The sequence below is a fragment of the Suricata suricatta genome, chromosome 1, assembly GCF_006229205.1.
Source record: "Suricata suricatta isolate VVHF042 chromosome 1, meerkat_22Aug2017_6uvM2_HiC, whole genome shotgun sequence".
In the NCBI taxonomy this organism is placed as follows: Eukaryota; Metazoa; Chordata; class Mammalia; order Carnivora; family Herpestidae; genus Suricata; species Suricata suricatta.
This window is the reverse complement of record NC_043700.1, coordinates 60,956,887-60,982,688: the sequence shown is the minus strand read 5'-3', so window position 1 is coordinate 60,982,688 and position 25,802 is coordinate 60,956,887. Positions and strand designations below refer to the sequence as shown.

The window sequence follows — 25,802 nt, the reverse complement described above, 5'->3', positions numbered from 1 at the left end:
AGCCAGGGTTTTTAACAGAATTACATTGTCATTCTTCAATTTCAGTCCTTGGTTTCAATCCCATTTTCTTACATGAGCAGGTAAACATGCTTCAAAAAAATTGTCATCCTGAAGAGCAGTTTTTGAAGGGTATATCCAGTCCACAAAAGTACTGTCACAAAGCCAGATCCTTTCACTGAAAGGGCAGTTGCCGCAGAGAATATGAAAAGAAATCCACATTAGGTTTTTAAATGCATATAGTTATTTCAGATTGTTTGAACCATCAACAGCCATTATAGGAAAACTTTGTAAAAGATTTAAACTCAGGAGATCAGGGTTTATAAAGTTCATAAGAATAATAGCAGAATAAAAAACATTCTGTTAACCTGCTGGGGAGCTGTATATATTATATTCTCATTACAAGAAAGTCAAAGCGTTAATTTTGAGAATTTAGGTACAATCTTAAAATACTATGTCATATTTTTTGTTAAGACAGTGTTGCTGATCTTTTCATTCTAGAAATGTTTTCTTAGTGTTAGGTGTAACCCTTAATAAACAAGGCCTACTTTAGCCAATCCTCTCCCATTGAGAAATGAGCTATGCACTTACCAGTAGATTTGTATAGAATCTAAATAGTATTTTTGGTGATAATTAAGGTAAATAATCATTTTCCTTCGAGAGCAGACAAAAGAGACATCAACATTTCATTGCTTGCTAGTGACAGATTCCCTCCCACCCCCCACCCTCCACCCCTCCAAGGAATGTGTGTAAACAACTTGTTGCCATTGCTAAGCTCCAGGAAAAATGGATCAGTAAAAAGCTTAGGGAAATTAACAGAAAAATTGGATCAAGGTTAATCTGTTGGGTGACATGCCATGGCTAAATCACGCAGCGCTTCTGTTCATGAGTGTTTATCTTAAAACTTTAAAATAGAAATTTAAGAAGAAGTTGATACAAATTTTAGTTTGTTTAAAGTTCATTAATTTTTTATTACAACACTTTTGCCCTTATTTGTGCAGAAATTTTGGTACACTTTAGTTACTTCAGCTTTGTGTTCCCTGTGCCTTTATTCCATACCTACCACAGTAAGTTTTAAGAAAGATGAGTTTTAAACCTTTTTTTTCCTGACTGACCAAAAACCTTAACACTTTTGTCATGTATATACATGAAATCTCACACACACACACACACACACACCACACACTTGACATTGTTTACCTTTTCTTTTTTTCTAGGGATTGGGACTATTTGGACTCAGTGTCAGCCACCACTAATATTCATACCATCTTTCTCCTCATTGAAGGGTTATTTCCTTATTTTTTCCCTATGATCCATGAAGAACAAGCACACTGATAATTACAAAGTGCATCGATATGATACCCATGTTTGTGCAATGCAATACCCATGCTTCAGTTCTTATGGCTATCACGGTTGCCTTTTCACAACAATAAATATGACAGCTAACAAAAATAAATCACCTTTTAAAATGGATAACCTCTTTCTCTGACAGGTCACTAAAGCTATCATCATTAATCTAGCTCATTGCAGAATCTATCATCCATGCTTCAGTTTCACATGAATATGCAAGGAGCACAGTAATCAGCTGTACGTCAGACCTCAACAACTCAGTTTATTACTTATCACAAAATCTGTTCAATATCTTCACTTCCCAGCTGAGCAGGGGAATGCTGTCAGGTTTTTCAAACAGAGTCTAAATGCTTAGTCATAACTACTCATCTGTCAAGTTGATACCACATGTAGATTAAAAAAAAAAAACCAAAACCTTACACATTTGACCTAACAAAAATATTTAATTTTTGCTTCCCTATCATATGTGCTTCATAGTAGCAAACAGGGTAATTTCAGAATTTTGCCACAGTTAGATTATTTCCTCCTTCCCTACCTTTTTTCCTTTTTTTTTTTAACCCTTTAGAGAAATTTACCTCACTCAGGATATTTAACTTGATGAATGTAAGTGCTTAATAAAACTATAACATTTGTGAGACTCTGAATAAAAGTATGAATTGAGCTGCTGTTTTGAAATATTCAATTGTTCAATGAAGTGAAGGCTCTGCCTCCAATTTTAGGTCTGTGCTATCCAGTATGGTTAATTCAAATGAAGATCTGTTGTAAAGGTACAATACATACTGGACTTTGAAAACTTGGTTCATAAGAAAAAGATGTAAGTAAAATATCTCAATTTTTAATACTGATGACATGTTGAAATGATAATTTGGTATATAGTGTTAAATACAAAAGTTTCACTTCGTTTTACTTTTTCTAATGGGGCTACTAGAAAGCTTAAAATCTACACATATGATATGGCCTGCATTTGTGGCTCATGTTATAGATCTGATGGACAACACTGTTTTAGAGGGACCGGATAAAATATAGGACCTGATAGCTGATTTCACCTTCTGTAGGTATTTAACAGTGCTAATCATACCCAGAACACTCTGAAAATCTTTTGTTCATGATTTAAACATAATTCTAAGTATTGATCTCTTCAAGTGTGTATTCATCTATTTTAAAAACATGCATCTGTTAAAACAACTGGACCCACTATAACCATAAAAATCTGTTAGCCATCAAAGTATAAATATCAAAATATGCATCCTCCAAGTTTGCTTCTGATATGACTTAAGGATAATGCAGACAATTTCAAGCTTAAAACCAAGTACGTTTCTTATTTCCAGAAGAGAGGGTTAACATTACAAGGCCTTAGAAGAAATACACATCGCAATTCAAGTCTGTGTTCTTAAACTTTCTCCTGCTACCATGGAGATGCATGTGTCCCTTTAGTCTTTCGTCGTTGCCGGAAAGCATCCCTCACTCGATTGGTTCTTAATTGTCTTAGAAATCGCCCATTAGCAACCTTTTCACATTTCTGTATCACACTTTGGACTGCTTCGTGGGATCCTGGACATTGGTGCCTTTTGGTCCGTTCCTTTTTGAGCAATGTAAGGAAGAATGAGTCAGTAGGAGAAAGGAGAAGATAAAGGGAGTCAGTAATTCAGGATCACTTCCATCGTGTGTAGTGGCTAAGGGTTAGAAAGATACTCTTCAGTGAAGAAACTCCCAGCTGGCTCCGTCACACCGGGATGACTTCAGGGGGGCCGCCCTCTGCAGATGGCAGTGAATTTGTGCCTGTTTGTGACACAGGCACCACCACGGCATCCTTGATGTCCGTGTGTACGTTACACGAGAAATTCTTCTCCTGCTTTTTGGCAGTGTCTGGGCAATTTTGCACAAAGATCACACGGTTGTAGGCCTTCAGCCTGCGCCATAACTGAACGTAGACTTTACACTGTACGTACATGAAGACAAGACCTCCCGTGAAGCCAATGGCCACCACAACCAGTTTTGTCCAAAATGGCCACTCAAGAACACCTTCAAAATAAAAAAGAGAATGTTATCGAGTTCTTATCCACGGATTTGGTTATTTTTTTCTATGACTCCTTCAAAAGACCATGACTGCCTACTAAATTTTGTGGATAAGAAATATATTTGCTAACAGGCAGTAAAATTCTAACCAGAATTGCTTAATTGCTTTCAACTCTTAAAGGTACTGTTGAAAGTGTACGTGAAGGAGCTCACCTACCACTATAATGGTCTTATTTCTCCTGGTAGCTTCAAGTACCTACTGTGATTATCAGATATGACATTAGACCTTTGGTATTTACTTTGACATTTATTCCTTGTAGTTCAGTCTCGAAGGACAGATGGTGAACATACCAAGTGAAAAAATCAGTTTAAAATCCTTCCAAGGGATTTCACCTTATTTTAAAATCTTAAAAGTTTACCTTAAAACCTCTTAAACTAAAGTAATAGGTACTTTTATAGGCTTGTACATACAGGTCCCCCTTGCCATCCTCATTTCCTTTAAAATTAAAAATGTGCAAAAGAAAGAAGCTGCCACATCTCACCAAAAACAGTTCCTGAGTAAAGACCTGCATAAAATTTAGTATTTTAGTCATTTTTGTTTCATAAGACTTTTTGTCACTGGAACCACCATTTTCTTAAATATCAATATTTTCTCTTAATTTCCACCATCATAACCAGAAATTGTCTTTCACAGTTTTTAAATTATTTCACGAGAGTTTCTGTAGCTACACCAATATTATGAACGTTAAATACACGACGGTCAGGGGTCCCATCTCTTGCCACCATCAGAAAGTGTATAGTGGCATCTACATTCATGTGAAGGGCTTCAGTGTTTTGTGCCAGGAAGAGCTGGTTAGAAATCGTAGTTTATGATTCTATTTTTGGGTTTTTATTTACTTACAACAGTGAGTAGAGTTGCAAGAAATGTCCTACCTATATTCTGTACTAGTGACATATGCTTTATGCTTCTATAAGGAAACAGACACCAGAGCTTGTTCAGTTCTTACTTTAGTGCTACCTGTGCAAGGAGAACAGTCCTCTGACACACAGGCCGAGGGTAGACCAGTGGTTCTCAACAGGGGTAAGTTTTGTTTCCCAGGGGACATGGGGAATGTCTGGAGATACTGTTTATTGTTATACCTGGTGTTGGGGTCGGGTGCTACTGACTTTTAGTAAATAGAGGCCACACTTGTGTGTAAACATCCTATACTGTGTAGGATAGCACTCCCCAACAAAGAATTCTCTAGTCCAAAATGTCAGTAGTGCTGAGATTGAGAATTCATGTAGAAGATAATCATTTAAGCTTCTTACTTGGCAGGGAGAATTCAGTATACAGATCAGACATCTTGGAGTTTTCCAAATTTAGAAAGATTTTTGCTCTTGGCTACTATATTAATCAGTCATTTCTATGTGTTTGGAGTGTTTTAACCACAGACAAGCTGGAGAAGACGTGCTTTATCGCCCATTTGGGGGGAAAGGCCCCATGGGTTACATCTAACTTTCTCCTCTGCTTGTTAAGTCAGACTACCAGCTGTTCTTTCTAAGCGTCTGGAGGTTTTCTGTTTCTGAGGCTTTGTCCATGATATTTCTTCTCTCTTGGTTTACCTTCCCTATTTCTGCAAGTCTCCTGTTCCACAAAACCCAACTAAGAAGTAATTTCCCCACATTCTTCCAGTTTCATGTTCTTTCTTCCATTTGTGGCATGAATTAACTTTCTAACAAATTATTTTTACTTTGGTGTACCATAATCTTGACAAGCACAGAATTTATGTCTGGTTGGTCTTTATTTTCCATAGTGCCTTGCTCAGTAGATATTTCAAGGATCAATGAAAGCTTTTGAAGTTCCAACTTGGATTGCTTTGCCTCAGTCTTTTTAATATAACCAGAGGTGACAGCCATGCTTCACTTGTCCATGAAGCCCTGCTTTCATTGGTGGATTACCTGAAGAAGACTCCACTCTTACCCTACCTCTCCTTCCTGAAATAGTGGCGGGAACTCAAGTGTACTTGAGAATCTGGGCCAGGAGAATCTGGGCTATTTTCTCTGCTAATTCTGGGAGATAGTCTGATTCTTCCTCTTTCTTTCACAAGGTTCTCTGAATCGATTTTGTCTTCTCCAGTCATTCTTCCTTCATATGTTTGGGAAGTCAGGGCTTCTGGTATATTCCCTAACAGTTTAGAGTATGGAATATCTCCTTAGCCCACATCCAAAAGCCATTTGGGTACAAACCCATTGTCCACATGCCCTTTTTCTCTCAGAGACAGCCTAATCTTTCTCTTTGTTTTTGACTAAGTGGACAAGATTTTGTTTCCTATGAAGATGCTATTGAGCAGTTATAAGTTTTACTTTGGAAAAGTCACTAAAAGGACACTGTGAGAGGGGATAATAACATGGGGTAAGTGGCTTTCCAAGAATGTTCCCATTGGTAAGGTGTATTTACCTCCTTTTATTGAGACATAGCAATTTGTCTTCGTGCTCAAGTTTGTTGGACTAGTCAGTTCTATGGTGTCTTCTAATGTACACAATAAGGGTGGTAGAAAAGAGAAGGCAGAAGAAAATCTGGCTCCCTGTGGATCCTTTGTGTAAACAAGGAATTCTTGGTCCTCACTGATAAATATCTGAAGCTGGAATCTGAACTTGGAAATGCTAGGAGCACAAAGGTGTTTCCGAGTTTGGGAGAGGAATTTGGAAAACTGAGCTTGAAGCAATTCAACCACGTGTTCATTTCTCTGCAGCCCAAGGATCTATCTGTACTTCTACCTTTGTGCTTGGGGTCTTTCTTCAGGAGTTTCTGTAGGTTTTGGAATGAACTCTCTGTATCCCTACCTTTTAGACATTAACAGGAAACATGCTTGGAAATTCTTGGGTAAGAACTGGACGAGCTTGGAGGAGCAGATATTCTGTCCACAACCATTTTCTAAGGAAATGGAAGTCTTCTCTTGTCCCTTGTAATAGGCAAATTTGACTCCTTCACTGTCTGTATTGTCATGCCAGTCCTACATGGGCAATTAGTTCTCAAGCAATCTCAACACATGATTATGAAATTCTCCCAGGCCTCCTCTCTGTAGGTGTCTGTATGCTGTGGTACTGCAGGGCTCCACCAGCTTCCGTGCTGTCCCCAGACAACCAACACGCTAGTAGGTCTTCTGTGAGAGGCTTAAGGTGATCTGTAGCTTCGTCCTGGGTTATGAGATGAATGTGTAGTGCTACCAGAGCCACAGAAATCAGCTCACAGTCTGTAGGAAAATTTATGTTTACGGAGCAAATAAAAGCACTTTAGACAAAAAAAGCAAATGGATCTTTCAGCTCATTATAGACTCTTGGGAGTTAGTCTGTGCAAGACTTTTCTAGGAAGCCAGAGAGTAAAACTGGGGACTCTCGGTAAAAGTATAGAACTTGAATAAAATTAAAAATGAATGAAAGAATAAAATTTATAAAGTATTTTCTCACATAAGAAATCTTCCAGATATTCCTTACTCTGTTCTCCATTGGGGTTGGGTAAAGAGACATGGGCTGGACCTATTTAAGGGCATTTCCCCTTCAGGAACCTGGGACCAGAGTTTATTGATAAAACAGGACCACCTGCCATCTCTTATTTCCTTTATAGTCACTTTCTGCATCTCACTCCCAGAACCCCCTCCTTCCTGGCTAAGAAATACCCGGATCTCAAATGATTCAAACTTATATTCAATTTCTTTGCAGACCTGAGCCCAATAGGATGTCCCTTATTATGCTTCTCAAAGGCTGTTTTCCTGTATAAAATTCTATACTCATTCTTGAGGATTATGGGTTTTATTCCCAAAAGTCAGCCACTTCAGTCTTTATATCTTCATTCCTAATTCAGAAAGCTAGTTCATTTCCTTCAGGTATTGAGAGCCTGTTATCTGGTGTTTTCTTTGGTCTCAGTTTCCTCCTCTTTGGTAGCGTATACAAAAATACTCCCCCTCGGCTCACGCCTCCCTGTAACTGTCCTTGGGTATCCATCTCCTCCCTCATAGACTCTGGCCGTGGCCACATGACTGGTTTGGGCCAACAGGCCAGTAGCAAATAGGACACAACAGAAACGTTGAAAGCATTCCCATTGTGTGTTTGGTTTGCTCTCTTGCTAGTTTAAACACTGCAATTGCCATGGGAAGAAGACCGGGCCAACAGCCCCGTGGGATGAAAAACGCAGCTCGGCTGTTTCTGCCGTCCAGCCAGTAGCATGCCCATCGCCAGGCATATGGAGGGGGCCAGTCTTGATTATACAGCAGCCAGCCAAGGTGCCAGCTGTTTGCAGACACACGAGTGGACCCTGCAGAGAACAGCCAGTCAGGCCCTGGCCAGGAGCAATGCCCAACGGATCTGCCGAATTGGGAGTGAAATGCCTGTGGTTTGAAGTCAGTACGTTTTGGGATAGTTTGTTATACAGCAAAAGATAACTGATTTGGTAAAAATGGAGATAGTAGTAGTAGTTACCTCACAAGGTTGCTAGTGTGGATTAAACGGATTGTTCTTGACATAGAAAGCGCTATATAAATGTAAGTTATTGTTGCCATCTGAATGATTTAAATGCTGCACATCTTTGGCTGTTGGGAGTTGTAGACTAAGCACAAAGTTTTCACTGGTGCCTATAATCTAGACCTTTCTGACTTCAGTGGGCTTCAGCCTTGGGATGTCCCATTAACTCCAGGGCAATGAAAACCTCCAGAACTAGGAGACGAGAAAGTCCAGTTAAGCTGTCAGCCAGGCCAGTGGTATTAGTCAGAACTATATCTCCTCACCCTGGGCCTCTGGGCATCCTTTCTAGTTGGTAATTCCCTTCAAGGAGAAAAGCTCAGAAGTCTCACCAACTATATATTGTTTGTTAGGAAACATTTATGCAAAACTTTCAGACCACGGTGACAATGGTTTGTAATCTGATAGGTATCCTCTTTCAGACTTTTCCACACTCATCTATTTTCTAGCTATATTATTTCTCTGAAAATATATTTCCTAATAGAATAGGGTCCCCAGCTCTCTCCAGTGGAGAAACAATCGCAGGGTCACCTGTAACATCGTGCTTCTTCAGTCAAATTGGGTAAATCACAGGCTCCCAGGAGGGTGAAGATGAGGCAAATTGCTTCCTTCCTCATCTTTATAACAGTGATCCCCAGAGCACCTGGGTGGCTCAGTCAGTGATGTGTCTGACTCTGGCTCAGGTCATGTTTCATGGTCCGTGGGATCAAGCCCCATATTGGGCTTTGTGCTGACAGCTCAGAGCGTGGAACCTGCTTTGGATTCTGTCTGTCTGTCTCTCTTTCTCTGCCCTCCCCTACTTGTGTTCTCTTTCCCTCAAAAACCAACATTAAAAAAAAAAACTTAAAAAAAAAAACATGATCCTTAAAGTTTATTCTGACTTTTAAATTGGAGTTCTCAGAGTATTCTGCATATCTTCTGTATTAGATCATGTAACTGTGGAGACACCTGGAGTGTGTCTAAAAAGGCTTTTAAAATCTCCAAACAGCAGAAGAGAACCTGTCTCATTTAACAGCAGCAGGGACAATGTATATTTAGAAAAAGCACTTCATGGGGCAGGTGGGATATTTTTGGCTGGGTGCTTAGGTTACGCAGAGTTACGGACTGTGTTTGTGTAAGGGTGTGTGTGAGGGATGGGGCTGGGAGAGGGCTTTCTCCTAGACTTCTGGCCTGGTGGTCTCTCTCCCATTGCTTAAATCATTGAAAAAAAAGCTCACGTATTTGTAACATTTTTCTTAACTTGTTTTAATGGTAGCATTCACTGTGAATAAAGACAAATACAAAAATATATTAAAATATGATTATAAGAAATATATAAACATCAGGGCGCCTGCGTGGCTCAGTCTGTTAAGCATTCAACTCTTAATTTCGCCTCAGGTCATGATGTGAGTTGGTGAGGTTGAGCACTGCATGGTGCTCTGGAGGGACATGGTGGAGCTTGCTGGGGATCTCTGTCTGTGTCTCTGTCTCTCTGTCTCTCCCCTGCTCACATTCTTTCCTCTCTCTCAAAATAAATAAACATTAATAAGAGGAAATATATATATGTAAATTATACAAATATGTGCAGTATTTGTTATAAATACAATGTTTCCATTTAGCTGATGCGAGGTCAAGTTCATGGTATCTTTTGAGAAATGAATCAGAAAGAACCTTTGAAGGGTGTTCAGTCCAACTTCGTTTTTCAAATGAGGACTCTGAGCTTCAGAGTGACTATTTTATTCAAGGTAACTAGTCCACGACCGAGGCAGAACCAGAAGCCTGACCTTATGACAAGTAGCTCAAGTCAGTGTTTATCATCTTTGGGTTGTTAACAATAGTGCATACACTCACTTTAAAAAGGAATGCTTAAACAACAGTGCTCAAATGTGAAATACAGGATTGCTGGGAAGCGATTTTTAGCACTTGCTCGAAGCAGATGTTAACAGCTAACGAGTGTGGTGCAGCCTATCTGCTGGAGTCCGTCACAGCTGGCCACAGTGTTTGAACCTCTAATATTAAATCCTCTCCGAGTAATGAAGCGTGGCCCCTGCCCTGAAGATGCTCAGAGGCTCACAAGTGGGGCAGGCATGAAAAAAATTAGACTTGTTATGCTAGCCCCTTGTGGTGGACACATTTACATAGTTCAGGGTGAGATTAAAATTTGCACCTACTGTAGGATTTCTTCTATGTGGAATCTAAAACACAAAAGCAAAACAAACTGAAAACAGAAAATAGACTGTAGCCTCAGATACAGAGAACAAACTGGTTGCCAGAGGGGAGGAGATGGGAGAAAGGTGAAATAGGTGAAGTTATACATAAATCATGGGGATGAAAAGTTTGTTATAGGGACGCGGTCATATTGTAATAGCTCAGTATGGTGACAGGTGGTGACCACGCTCAGCTACAGTGAGCATTTTGTGACAGGTAGGATTGTCCACGGTCTGTGCCGTACCTGAAACTAATATTGTATATCAGCCATACTTCATTAAAAAAAACTACACCACCCATCTCTCGGATAGTGTAAATTGTTGTTTCTCGGTCTGTATTTTGTGTTTTGTTTTCAACACACAACCAGTCTGCTGGAACATTGTTCTAGAATATGTAAGGATTAGGCGGGAGGAGCATTGTTCCCCCAAAGTAGAGTTAGTAATGTGTGATTGAGGGTGTTAAAGTTTTGAGTACCAAGTCTTTGGTTATTATTATTATTATTATTATTATTATTATACATTTTTTTTTGTCATTACAGGCAGCAGAGAAGAGAGAGAACTATCCGGGGCACCAGGCTTATTTAATCTAAAAGAACAAGCATTAAAAACATGGCAGATTTTTTTCCTTCTGGTATTGTTATTACAGTTCAAAGAATTTTGCTGTTTTACATTCCACCTCAATTCAAGTTGAAGAAGGACAGTTTGTTCCTCTTCTAATATTTTTGAAGGTTTTCCAAATGGATTTAAAATATTTTGACTTTTAAATTAATCAGTTTTTTCAGACTTTAAAAGTAAATTCAGGCTCAGCACTCACAGTCCTAGTGCCAAAGGGAGATTAAAATAATGACAGCTCATACAGATGCCCACACTACCTGCAAATGTGTACTTTGGGAAGTCAGGCTTTAAATGCAATTTGAACATAAGTACAGATGGTCCCCTTTGCAAAAGTCACTGTAGTTTCCATCTGAAATTACCCAGGTTAGGTAGGAGCCGTCCCCTGGCAGGTGGTTCTATAGGAAGTCACGGGCACGGTTGCCTGATAAGTATCTTGCCGCCTACTTCAGAAGCTCTGAACACCAAAGATAAAAGTTCATCTCATTTTCACTTGCTTTTAATAAATTGAAAATAATTTTTAAAAGTATACAGTAGAAAGCTGATCTGACCCTTGACCATACACATATATATTTATATATATATAAATATGCAAACATATATATATATATTTATGTATATGGTCAAGGGTCAGGTCAGCTTTCTTCTATATTATATATAGCATATCTGTTATATATAGCAGATATATATATATGTATATATGTATGTATATAGCTTGCCTTTGATGATCATTCATTATTTTCTTTTGGGAAATCTGAGGAACCTGAGTGATAATTTATTTGGGAGACCCTGGCCTGATATTCTGCATCTGTCTGGAACTGAGCGAGGGGTGGGAGCATTTTGAAGAAAACTTCTAAAGAGACATGAAAAGTAAGAAAGTGTGAGCATGAGGTATGAGGCGCTCACACTTCATCATTCCATCTACATCTTTGACTGGGCCACTCGCCAGGTCCCTGACACTGTGCTCGGCCCCAGGGATATGCTGGTGAGCAATGTGGCCACCTGTGAGTTCAGCGTCTATTGGTGCCAGGAGACTTACAATTAAATGAGCAATTACAATAGTGTGTGGTAAGTTTCCTGGTAGAGCGGAGCTTCTCGGCATGTCTGCAAATAACATAACATATGGGATAATTAAATCTAAACCTCTGGGGATAAAACTCAGGCTTTGTAGGGTACAGAAACTCCACAGGTAATTCAAATATGCAGTCAAAATGGAGTAAGTGGGTTAAGTGCAGGATGCGAGGTGAGCACATTCCTCAACGCTTAGAGGGCATCAGAATCACCTGCTGTCTTCTTAAGCACAAATTGCTGGGCTCCGTCCTCAGAATTTCTGATCCATAGGTCTGGGGTGAAGAGACACCAAGAATTTGCATCTCTAAGAAGTGCCTCCGTGATGTTAAAGCTGTCAGTCCCAGGACCCATTTTGAGAATTACCATGGTAGTAACAGTTATTCTAGTTCTGGTTGCTGAATCAGGTGTCCCAGAGGAAGTGATACTTAAGGTAAACTGCAAAGGCTGAGTGGGGTTTAGGGAGGGGTGTGAAAACACAGGAGCAGTGTTTGAATGTGTGGTGGACAGAAGCTGGAGGAGTTTCATGTAGAGAGAAAAGCTGAGCAAAGGTCTAGAAGTAGGTTTGTGGGGCTGAACACATGTTCAGAATAATTGGCTCCAACCAGGTCATGATGGGGGGCGAGGAGGGGGCAGTACAGTCACATTAGAGTTTGGGATATATTTTAAGAGTAATGGCTAACTAGGGACAGGATGTGATCAGATGTGTGTTTTGTACATTTCTGATGATCACGTTACTGGGCATGGGTTAAAGGTAGGCAGAACTGGAGAAGGTCTAGTTAAGAAGCTGTTGCAGTGTTAAGTAAAGGATAGGACAGTTTGCACAAGGAGGAGGCCAGTGAGGAAATAGACATGGACAGATTCTAGAGACCTATGAGGCAGAATAATAGGATTTAGTGACTGACTGAAGGCAGAAGTTCGCTAGAGGTAGAGGAGAAATGACAAGCTGAACGGATTTGGTAATGGGTGTTACTAATGCCTCTCCCAAAGGTGTTACGGTGGACATTGGTAGTAGGTTAAGAGTTTGGACACCTTGAGTTTGGGGTGCTTGGAAGGCCTTTAAACGGAGAAGTTCAGGAGGTGGATGACTGATTTGGAGTACAGTGCGAGCTGGAGATAAAATTGGAGCTTGGTTCTCAGCTTAGGAATGACCACTGAGGACAAAGGGTGTCCAGGGGCCTGGAGAATGAGCAGGCAGAGTGAGATAAATGGAAGGAAGCTTGGCGCCAAGGGTTTCTTGGGCTCTGGAGTCTTAGGCTGGCTGAGGTTGAGACTGTCCTGTTCGTTGTAGGATAAACGATTACTGTTCACTCGTCTCAGAAGTGGGATTGAGTAAGTGACCGTAAGGGGGAGGTTCCGGACTGTCTGCATGTGGATGACACCAGATCGCGTCTTCTCATTAGTGTGTCCAGGACAGGTGTTCATGAACTTCCTTCCCTCGTGCGGCCAGAGGAGAACAGGAGGAGCCCTGCAGGCTGGGATCATGGTGACCATTGGGGGAGGGCAGGGCTACACTGGGGCCCATCTACAATTCTCAAACACTGAGTCCAAATCAGACGTCTACAACTATTAATCCCTGGCTGTTAGTGCCCCTGATCACTAGAAAAGCACTGGAGTCCAAGGATCCCCCACTGAGGTGTGCTAAGGTGAGGGTGATGGGGTGCCTCTGTGTTTTTCTATACACACATGACTGCTGTGTTTATGCTACACTTTATGTTTCTTAGCTTGCGCAAGTCCCTGCAAGCATAGGGGATGTAGGTTAAAAAAATTTGTATCCTCAGGAAACTTAACAGGGATGTAACAGACATTTTTTTTAAAGTCCAGTATCTCCGAAATAATGCCTAATGTAGTTGTAAACAGTCTAGTTTGGTATACATTGTAAATGTCAGTGTAATATTGAACTAGAAAACGAACACAACGTGTCCTGATCCGTTCTAGCTACCCCTTCCCTGGGCATCTGGCAGGTCCTCACAATCCGTTCTCTCCTGCGCCCAGGCTGCCACCGAGTGGGCAAGCGTTAGAACTGCACATTCCTCCTGCTTTTATGAATCCAGAGGAAGAATGCAGAAATAATCAAACTTTCCCTTTTAATATTCTTCTCCTCCTTCTTTCTTTCTCTCACTTCCTCTCTCTTACTTCCAGTCACTTTTTTCTTTCAGTGTATTTTTTTAAAGGGAGCACATAGACATTTGTTTAGAATACTACAAACTTAGACTGTTATCCTCTTAACAATTTCTCTTTTTAAAAATTCACCAGTGGCTTAATATTGTGTGTGTGTGTGTGTGTGTGTGTGTGTGTGTGTGTCTCCCAGGGTTGATGGTGGGCGTGGTTCAGGGTTTATTTCTGTTTTACCAGCTATGATCTATGCCCTATGTGGAAGCCTGATGAGAAATGGAGCTGACTACATTCAGAAGTGAAGATAAACAGTCTAGTTTTCCTTCTGCTTTAACTGACCTGTCTGTTTCAGATGTTGGAATCTGCCTTAATGATTTTTAAACAGCTTTCTTTGCAGGCTCGACACCATCCTTCACAATTAAACTCAGCATGGCTAAAACTGCAAACAATAGTGTTAATCTACTCTTAGTCAAAGTATATGGTACTAATTAATAAGCTATAACACATTCTTTAGCAGAGTATCATCTTATTCATGTTTTAAAAGAAGCAATGACTGTGGTGAATTCAATGAAAAAAACCTTCCACTTTAACAACTGTTTGCCTTTTCACATCAGGCAGAGCATGTGTGGGTGGGTTTTTTTTTTCATTTTTTCTAATGTTTATTTGTTTTTGAGAGACAGTACAAAGCAGGGGTGGAGCAGAGAGAGAGGGAGACACCGGATCCGCAGCAGGCTCCAGGATCTGAGCTGTCAGCACAGAGCCCAGTGTGGGGCTCCAACTCACAAGCCATGAGTTCATGACCTGAACTGAAGTCGGATGCTTAACTGACTGAGCCACCCAAGCACCCTAGGCAGAACATGTTCTTAATCACTACCTGAAAAGCTTGAAGTGATGTATAACATCTATGTATTTCTCTCTACCAAGGTTTACGTGGACTTGATAAATTTTGCACCTCAGCTTGGGACCCTATGTAATCAGAGTATTTATAACATAACATTTATAATATAACTAGTTTTTGCTAGTGTATCACACATGAAGACCTAACAGGGGAAGTAGCTTCCCTATGCACGCCTGATGTCATTAGAGAAACTGAGAGGAGGAAGAAAAGAGACATGCTCTTACCATTATCGTTGCCTTGCTTGATTTCTTCCGCTGTCCGATCTATCAACACGTACAAAGACCAGACCACACAGGTGATCGCAATTACGTGGAACGTGACGGAGCAGAAGATTTTCCTCCTTTCGCTCGTGGTCATCTGTAGTTTCTCCCACTGCAATCGTACATGAATCACAACACTGAGTTCTGACTAGGAAACTTCGCCTCCCTTTTATAGCCCAGACATTGACCATGAATGGAAGAGAAACACAATATCTGCAATTTCAGATGATGCGACAACATTCAAATGAGTCGTGTTGGGAAAGATACGAGATCATACATAACCCTGGAGTTATATATAACTTAAATATATGTTAAAATGAAAACATTTTCCCATTCAAATGAATTAAATCAAGTAATTTCTGTATTGCTAGCCTGTGGTTTTCTTGTCTGTAACACAGACGGGATAGTTTTACCATTGTACAAGTTTTAGAAAACATTTCCTTTCAGGTTTCTGAATATCTTCCTTCTCTGTGGTACTAGATGATGAGTAGTAGGTAATCTCTTCTCGGATTAATACATAACCAGATATAGTGTGGCATTCTTGAATGTATGTCCATTAACAGGTATTTGGCTGAATGATATCCTTGAGAGAAAGTCCGCATCTGCGCACAGCCCTTTTCCAAGAAAACACATTTTATCATTTGGGCAATGGAGAGAAATCCGAGGAAATCTTGATTTTCTGCTACCAGTACTGTCAAAATCACTGGCCCTTAGTCACACTCCTCAGGATGTTGAGGACTGATCCCTCTTGGGAACAGAAGAGGACCACAGTTTTTACTCTAGCAAGTTAAGGTTTAGATGAGGGACTGTGTCCATTACTTGGGGAAACAGACTCAAAATTTTAGTGCCTTGACAGCTACAGTATGACTTCATTTTGTGTTAGGAATTGTGTCTTCATTTTTGGCTGCACTATTTCTTTTTCTTTTGTAATTTTTTTTAACATTTATTTATTTTGAAGAGAGAGACAGAGCATGAGAGGGGGAGGGTCAGAGAGGGAGGGAGACACAGAATCTGAAGTAGGCTCCAGGCTCTGAGCTAGCTGTCAGCACAGAGCCTGACACGGGGCTTGAACCCACAGACCGTGAGATCATGACCTGAGCTGAAGTTGGACGCTTAACCGACTGAGCCACCCAGGTGCCCCCACTGCACTACTTCTAAAGGGAAATCATATCACTGTGATCTTCTTAGAGCTGAATTGATGTGCCAAACTTTGAAGATTCCATGATTTTTTTCCATTCTTTATTATGCAAAATAAGTATATATTATATATACAATATAAAGCAAAATCTTTAGAACCTCAGAAGACCCCATTCTCTTCCCACCCTCCCCACATCCTCAGTTGAAAATAAGAGGGCATATATCTGTGCTCTGTACTGCTGGCTCTGCCTCCGGCTTTGAGACATAGGTGAAGTTGCTTAACCTCTCTGGTCCCCTTGCTTCATTTCCATAAGATACAGATTGTGGCAGAGACGGTGACAGAGAGGTGTGGGAAGAGGATACCTTCTCTTCTTCCTTTATTAACAGACTAGCTCGTGTAGGTTGGCATGGTGCCCAGCTAAACGCTGCTTTCCAAGCTTCCCTGACCGTGGACAGTGGTCTCCACCCGTGAGGTGAGATGACTGGGGTATTGAGTTCCTGTCTTCCTGGCACAGAACTACCCCTTCTTCCTCTCCTTCCTGTCCCTTCCTCCTGTGTTACCTGGGATTCATAATTATCGGCAGGAGTCCCAACAGCCACCTTGCGGCCTCCAGGGAAAGTCTGGAGACTTGGAGAGACCTCAGCCTGCTGAGCAATAGCTCACCTCTGGACGCCCACGCTACATGCAAGGAAAATAAAGCCCTGTCTGATCAAGCCACTGTTTCTCAGGACTCTGCGCCTTGCTCTCCAATGCAATTCCTGATAGAAGAATTAAATTGATACTTCCTAACTTCTCTTCCAGTCTGGCGAGTAAGATCCTATAATTTCACTTGTTAAGAATGCACGATACTTAACGTCTGATCATGATCCGCCAGAAAGCTTTGTAAACTCTTTAGAGAAATAAATGTTTTCTTTCCAGACGCCATCCGTTCCTCTCCTGCAGGCTATCATCACGGAGTTCTCCTTCTAAGGATCTGTTAGAACCAGTTAAGAATTCACACTTCATCTTGGACTTTCTTTTTGATTAAACTGCATTTTATATGTTATACCAAATAAATAATGGAGAAATCTTGGTGATGCGGCTCTGGGAAAACCAGATGCTTCAATTTAGGCTCTATTTGTAATGAACGCACTGAACTGAGAAGGTTTTAGTGTGTGTATCTTGGCTTATGTCAAAACTTCATAACATATCTGTGAAAGATTGATTTTTAAAATTCTGCTTTGTCGTTGACTTATTGTCATGTTAATGTGAATAGGCTGTATAATTATAAAACAATATTAATCATTTGGCAGTAGCATTTCATGACTTAGTAACTGCTGTGAATTATCTTTATATTCAGTACAATGAAATAAAAAGCACAGGACAGTGCAGAAAGGCAGCTTTACCTGCTCACGTTTCCTAAACGTTCCAAGTGGATGAAAACATGTTTGGTAACAAAATATCAATATGAAATCAACTCTCACTTGTAAAACTGGCTTAAAAAAGAACCTTAAGAATTGTGTCTTAAATCTAAGGCACATTTTGATGAGGTGACTGAGAACACATTCTTCAAAATGTAATGAGCCTCAAATAAAGTATCAGTGGGGCTGACAGGGATGGGCCAAATCAGTTGTAAAGATTCCTTCTGGCTCCAGACAATAGAAGCCCTGGCGTTGTCACTTCCTAATCTCAGTAGCGTTTTCAGGAGAAGTGAAGTGTAAAGGGACCATCAAACTTCCCCGCTTTCCTTTATAAATTCTTACTGGGACTGTTCTGGAATTCATGAGACAGCACAGGAGCAAATGCAATACCACAGTGCCCTCTTCCTAATGACTGCATTATTGCACACAGTATTCAGCACCGAGCCTCAACAGAAGTCGGTGTATTTTGTAAAGTGTTCACCCATAGTTTTTTGTGTGTTCGGGTTTATATACAAAGGTTGAACACGTTTTGTAAGGCTTTACGTGAGGAATGGATTGAAAGGCAAGGATAGAAATCATTTAACAAAGCCGTCATGAGGGGCATCTGGGTGTCTCAGTGGGCTGAGCTGCCGACTTTGGCTCAGGTCATGACCTCACGGTTTGTGAGTTCAAGCCCCACGTGGGGTCCTCTGCTGTCAGCGCAGAGCCCACGTGAGAGCCTCTGTTCACCGTGCCCCTCCTCCCTCCTCCCTGCGCATGCGCTCTGACTCCCTCTCGCAAAGATAAACTATAAAAAACAAACAAAGAAAAAACAAAGCTGTCATGAAAGGGCTGTAACTCAATATTTGGCATGCTGAAACTGAACACCAGTTCACAAAAGATTTTGTTACAGGAAAGCGATAATCTGTACAAATGCACACAGCATTTGTGCCCCCCTGTCCAGTTTTACAGAGTAATGTGTGCTGAAGCCCATCCGACCCCGGGTCCACGGGGACCCCTCTGAAGGACAGCTGCCCCCGGTGTCAGTGTGGCCCCTGCTCCGCAGTGGTGTGGTGTCAGCGTCACCTAGTGCTTCGGATGCAAATTCTCAGCTCTACTTCTGAGACGACTCTGAGATGGCCTTGCCCACAGGCACACAGAGAATACTAACCCCTGCCCCGTCATTGATGACACACAACTCTCTGCCCCCGGAACAACCCCCCGCTTGCCTTCTTACCAGCAGGACCAGCAGGGCCACTGCCATTCCTCTTTATTTAGTGTCGAATCACATATCCATCCGCGAGTCCTGTTTTAAGAGGACTCCTGTCTCCCCAAGGAGACTCAAGGAAGCTGGTGGAACTGGTAAGTCAGCACCTCCCTTTCCCTTCCTTGAGGGACAAGGGGCAGTGAAACACCAGAGCACGCCATACAGGTGTCTACGACTCTACACTGCCCTCCCCCATCAGTCACTCAGTCCTCTTAACTTTCAAAATGAAGGATTAGCTAGTGTTGGGAAAATCAGTGTCACAAAATCTTAGCAGCTCCTAAGTGTGTGGTCTTGGACCTTGCTGTAGGTGTTACAATTTCTAGGTCTTTGGTACCTTGCTTTATTGCTCTTGGCCTTTGGTCCCTTATGGAAACCCCTCAACAATAGAAAGAATTGAGCAGAACTCTGTTATTCACTTAGAATTATACAACTAGATTTTTTTTTCCCCCTGAGGACTTCCGAATTAGAGTATAAATTGATGGAGACATTGATTCTGTAAAATGTTCCATTTGTGCTGGCTGAATCAAACTGTGCTGGTTTTCTAGTTTAAATTACTTGTGTTCTTATTCTGTCCCACCATATACATTAAAAAATACTGCCCAGTAAGAATGCTTCTTTAAATCTTTGTATCAGAGAAGAATAAATAAGCGCAGCTTATTTGCACACTATCAAATACACGGACTAGGGACTGCTTTACTAAATCCATTTCTTTTTCTTCTTTGGCATAGTTTCCTCTACATTTTCCAACTTTCTTAACAGCCATAGAAACAGAATTATCAGCCAAACCACAGCATGATGGAGCAAATAACTACCGCCAGGTGGCGCTAGGCCCAAACTGTACTGGTACCAAGAACAGTGCCCTCTGCCCACCCGCCCTACGCTAGGGCCAGATCCCGGAGCTCTCCGCTAGCCGGCTTGAGGAAGCTCTTCCTGGACATTTCAACAACCAAACATAAATGCAAAACCACACTTAACTGTCACTCCCTGTCAGAACACTTAAATTTCTAAACCTTCTTACATAGTAGATTTTTACTTCATGTGAGTGAAAATCATATCCAAGACGTCTAAAGTTTATTACATTATCTACATGCTTTAGCAAGATAGATGTAGATATAGTGCCAGAGGAAGTAAACCCTGCAAACGTACTGAGGCTTATAATATTGATGAAGTTTCTAGAGGGTCCACTGGTATGGGACAGTCGTTCTTTTTTTTTTTTTTAATTGAAGAATAGTTGACCCACGATGTTACATTAGTTCCAAATGCACAATGTAGTGATTAACAGGCCTATATGGTACCGTACGCTCACCACACGTGTAGCTACCAGCTGTAAACTCCACTCCCATTCACCTATTTGCTCTCTACCTTCTCCGGGCGACCATCTGTCTTCTCTGTACTTATGAATCTGTTTCCTGGGGGCAGTGGGTTTTTTTTTTTTTAATGTTTATTATTTATTTTAAGAGAGAGTGGGCAAGTGGAGAAGGGACAGAGAGAGGGAGAGAATCCCAAGCAAGCTCTGAACTGTCAACTCAGACGGAGCCCCATGCAGGGCTCTAACTCACCAACCTAAGATCATGACCTGAGCCTAAGTCAAGAGTTGCAGGCTTAATAAGCGGAGCCACCCAGGTGCCCCTGGGACAGTGGTTCTTAGAGAGTCTTCCCCAGAAGCATTAGCATCAACTTGGGACTTGTTAGTGTTCAACTAATTAAACATGGGGGGAGGGGCGGTGTGCGGCTGAGATGGCTTTAATGCCCAGGGGGCAGCTTACCTAAGCAAACCAAAATCTGAGCGTATAAATGCCTCAAGGTTCAGAAATGGAGTCCTAAGGATAAACCAGTGACTGTCAACTAGGCTTTGAGCTACAGCCAATCAAATTATTTCCTTTCTTTGCTCCTGCACTTTCCAGGTATAGTCTTTCCACTGGATCCTGGGGATAAAGGGCTCCTAACCCTCTGGTTTTGTACTGCCCAATTCAAACTGAGTTTTGCTCAAATAAACTTAAAATTTTTAATATGCCCGAGTTGAGTTTTAACATTAGAAATGCAATATTTTGGGCCTAACACCAGACTTACTGAATCAGAAACTCTGGAGGTGGGGCCCGGTAACCATGCTTTAACTAGCTGTCAGGTGATTCTGATGCAGGGTAGACTTTGAGCACCACCTGTCTATTGACACTTGGCAGAGTTGTATGGTGACCTCAGTGGCGCCTATACTAGAAGTGGCACTTGTCACTCCCTGTCATAAACTAATTAGTAGTTCAGGGAGGGAAAATCAACAAACCAGGTGGGTTACTGGGTTGTGGTATAGATATTTCAGGTCAAATGAAAAAAATCATCACATCAGTGAATTTGTTTGAAATAAAATAAAATCATTTGCCATTAGCTCATTAATCATTAAACAAACTTTCACTTTTAATTTTAAAATTAGTGTTCGGCACATGAGAGCATATTAAAATCTAATTTTATTTGATTACAATTCAAATATTGTGGGAGAGAACCAAGCAACAGACTCTTTACATTTATAAGGCCTAACTTTTGAGACCTTAATGAATTCCCAAGTTCATGCCTTGGTAAGTGATTTCTCTCTTAAAAATGGATTGCAGAAACCTGGAGGAAACTGTGACCTCTTCAGGCTTTTATTTATTTTTTATGTATATTTACTTATTTTTCAAAGAGAGAGAGAAAGAGGCAGAGAGAGAGAGATTGAGAATCCCAAGCAGGCTCCACGCTGTCAGTGCAGAACCCCACACCAGGGCTCAATCCCATGACCGTGAGATCATAACCTGAGCCAAAATCCAGAGCTGGATGCTTAACTGACTGAGCCTTATCTTCAGGCTTTTAGTGATATTTACTACAAACCTGATGAAAGGCAGGAAACAAGAAAGCCAGGTTGAGATGTAGAAGGTGGGTAGTTGGTTAAACTCACTGATTAATTAAGGTGCTCATTATCTGACACAAGTCAAAGTGTATGTGATTCAAGCTTGTCCTTCAACAAAATTACAAATAACTGTGTACATGGATCTCCTGGCTTTCTCAGTGAGAGTCCAGACCTCAAGTGTTATATCTAGAAATGCTCTGTGCAACTCCTATGATCTGAAATCAGCCTTTCCCCCACTAGTTCTCTCTTCCAATTCTAGCCCACCGATACTAAGTATCTAACATCTTTCCTGCATAGTCCAACTTTTGGCTGAATGCAGCTCCTTTGTTTCTCTTGACAACAGGACAGAAGGAAATGGTCTTGCCCCACAGGAGGGGTTAGGATCTGTATCCAAAATAACTGCAAGCGCGAATGGTGAGGTGTGGGCCTTGTGTCCAGATAAACCTTCAACATCTCCATTCGAAATATAAACACAGGATTAACAGCTACCATCTCTGGGTTTGAACACGTGTTGATTTAAAGCTGGGGAAAACAGTCATGGATGCCCAGGTTAGGTAAAGATAATACTGCAAGTTATTGGCAGTGTTTCCCCACAAAGAGCACGTGGGAACCAGGAATCAGTGGATACATCCTGCTACCACTCGGTCGGTCCCCTTCGGCATTTAGAGTCACTACCTAATGGGCACCACCTGAACATGGAAGGACGTAACAATAAACATGGTTCGGTTCTGGGAATCTTTTATCGTGAGAAGTAGTTTTCGGACTCGGCTGTGTAACGGAGTCCTTTGGGAAGCTGGTTCCCAATGCTGAGTCCAACACTGAGGAAGGAGCCGAACAGTTTCACAATGTACTCAATGTCTGCGACTCAAGGTGTACTTGTTAAAAAATGAGGGCTCTGGGGCACCTCGGGGGCTCAGTCGGTTAAGTGTCCGGCTTCCGATCAGGTCATGATCTCACAGCTTCTGGGTTGGAGATCCACACTGGGCTCTGTGCTGACAGCTCAGAGGCTGGACCCTCCTTCTGATTCTGTGTGTGTCTCTCTCTGCCCTTCCTTCTTTCATTTGTGATCTCTCTCAAAAGTAAATAAACATAAAATGAAAATGAGGGCACTGGGTTCAAATCCTGACCCCACCACCAAGTGCTGTGTGATCGTGGGTGAGTTATTTCAGTTTTCTGTCTTTCCATTTCCTTACCTATACAACATAACAAGAATAGTACCTACTTTACAAGGTCAACATGAAGGGAGTCAATGCACATTAAGTGCAGAGCAGTATCATGTACTTAAAAAGAATTCAATAAATGTTAGTGGCTACCCTGACACGGAACCTGCAGCACCATATCCAATTAAACTTCAACCTTTTAGATTGACGCATCATGCTGATAACTGATCACCAAAGAATTAAGGAAGGATGAGCTGGGGTGTGTTTGTACACAATGAAGGCAGGCAAAGCCACCCATCTCCATCTATTTTCCAAGTTCAAATAGATTTTTTTTTGAATATTGAATCTCATAGCAGGGAAATACAGTCTGTTTTGGTTAACTGTTTGTACAAAGAAGGATCAGTGGATAATTTACTCTGCATAAACTAGATAGAATCACATAAAGGGCTGCAGAATGAGAGCTTCTTTTCTGGTAGGACTGAAAGAAATATATCACAGGTTGCCATATATGTACCCGTTAAACTTTCATCTTTTTGTTTGGAAATTCAATTCAAAATGATATGTTAAGACTTCCTGAAGATATACTATTCTGGGTGACAGATTTTAATAAAAGGTTGAAGGGACTCAAACATCCCAAATAAAAAAGCATTAATGTGGGTGTGTGGATTATAATTACATCTCTCCTGAGGAATGGAGAACATGAAAGCCAACCTGATAGGAAACATCCAGAAACCCGCCCCGGGGCTGCCATTCTATCTTAGTGATTGCACAACCCAAGGAGTTACCTGAGGATGGGCAAGTGAAAGAAATAGCTTCTTCTCCTCCAAAGGTAATTAACTTGGATTTTAATACACAATGACTCTTACTATTTGCTTTTCAAAAACAAAATTGTTTTGAGCCAACAGATACACAGTACTTTAGAGAAGAGTTCATAGTACTTTACGGTATTTTCAGTAGTACTTGGAAACAGCCCAGTTGAGTAGAAACGTTAGAGGTGTTATGTCAGGGCAAATCCAACTTATAACAAAAATCTAAGGATCTCTGAAATACCATTTTAAAGCTCTAGTAAAAGGTGCACTTATTTAAGGCAATATTAACAAAAACAACTTGTATCAATAGGCTTGTCACATTAGCTTACGATGTGAGTAATAATTTACTAAGAATCACGCTGATGCAGAGAAAGTTGTCAACAGATAACAAATGGTGGAAATGCAAAGATACCAGTAGAATCAGAGGCCAAGAGAACACAGAAGATGTTGGAAAGAGCCAGGGGGAGCAGGGAGAATTGGGGGCCGTGTTGGTGGGGGCGGGGTTGGTGAGAAGCACAAAGTGACAGTCAGGCCAAACAGGGAAGAAGCCACATGCTCAGAGATGCCTTCGAATGAAGGGACTGAGAACAGATCGGGTCAGGCTGACCTGGACTAGAATCCGGGCAGGAAGTCTCCGCGCTGTGATGCGGGGCAAGTGACCCACCGCCTCCGGCTCCAGTTTCCTCGCTGCTAACATTGGGGTGACCTACCGTCTCGCATACAGGGTGTTTGTTAGAATTACCAAGGGGGCATCCACAAATCGTTAGCATTTAGTTAACCCTCACGTAAACCAGGGGTCCTTCACTGGCTTATAAAACAAAGTTCCATATGGTTCTTAGAACCATCGTGGGCTCACAAATATTACTAGTTTCTGAGTTCCTTGAAATGTAATAAGCTCACTTCGCCTTAATCCCCACCACTCTTTGGTTTACACCCTGCTTACTTGACTCATTTATATTACCTGCTTGGTGCCTGTGGGCAATGGAATTTGTGACCCTTGAAGTTTTAGTATCAATAAGCAAGGTGTTTCAGAGATCTAAGCCATGGGGGAGACACATTCAATGCTTTCTGAAAAGACCTGTGCATCTCAGGGGTGGCACAAGGGGTCTCAAGGGCCACTGGGTACCAAAACCTGCTTAGAAGGACCAACCTGGAAGACCCAGGTTATTGTACTGGTGTGCTGGGAAGTGTTTATAAGAAAACTGGTATGTGAGAATATCAATTATACAGGCATAAATAGTCTAAAAATTTTTGGTCAGTAAATCCCAAGTTACGAAAATATTTGGAGGCACCTGGATGGCTCAGTTGGTCTGACTCTTGGTTTCCATCTCATGGTTCCAGGGACTGAGCACTGCCTGGGACTATCGCACAGAAGCCTGGTTAGGATTCTGGCTCTCCCTCTCTTTCTGCCCCTCCCCCACTCACACTCTCTCTTTCTCAAAATAAATAAGCAAGAACTTTAAAGAAAACTGTAAAAGCCTATTAGCTATCTTACATTCAGTCAAACTTATCAGGATTAAATTTTTCTCTTTTCGTAAAATATATTACATATTAAATAGATCTACATAAATATGAATTTAATGCTTAGTAAACATTTGTTTTTCGTATAAACCCTTTCCTTAACTTCCATTGTTTCCTTTCAAGGAATTCATAAGCAATGAGATTTCCTCAATTTTGAGCAAGGGATTTTAAGTAGAAGAAAAAAAAAATTACTGAGTAAAATCATCCACTAGAGGGTGCAATGATATCACATATGAAGATGACTTGAGCAGGGGGAAAAAGAAAGAAAGAGTTAGGTCTGTCTTCAGATTATGAGACTGACGCACTGCCCACCGTGCTAAGAGGGCTGCTAGTTAGGTCTGTCTAGAAGGGAGATGTGCTAGGCACTCTGGCAGAGGCACGTCGGAATTGATATGGTAATAGTTAAAATGGCAAATTCTGATGCTCTGTCCTAGATCTCTACGAGGGACCTAGCAATCTGCATTCTTAATAAACCCTCTAACTGATTTTTATGCTGAAATTTGAGGATTACTACTTCTCTGAGGAAAGAAAAACTCAGGGAAATATTTTAGAGAGAAAGTGTAATTTCTAATATTCTTTCACAAGAGTGAAAATATTTCTACCTCCCCACCCCGAAAAACTCACCCAAGTCTGGGTTGATTAATATTGTCATGT

General features: G+C 41.2%; 1 protein-coding gene across 1 annotated transcript in view; it reads right to left on the bottom strand.

Annotated features, from left to right (window-relative positions):
• Window positions 1–943: 943 nt before the first annotated feature.
• The window catches only part of LOC115291690 (E3 ubiquitin-protein ligase MARCH1), a 336,178-nt gene continuing 311,319 nt past the window's right edge, over window positions 944–25,802 (bottom strand). Inside the window, exons 6-7 of the mRNA XM_029939232.1 lie at window positions 14,964–15,111; window positions 944–3,369 (exon numbers count right to left, since the gene is read on the bottom strand). Of these exons, the coding sequence (XP_029795092.1) occupies window positions 3,071–3,369; window positions 14,964–15,111 (447 nt within the window). The 3' untranslated portion in view covers window positions 944–3,070. The remainder of the gene's footprint in view (window positions 3,370–14,963; window positions 15,112–25,802) is intronic.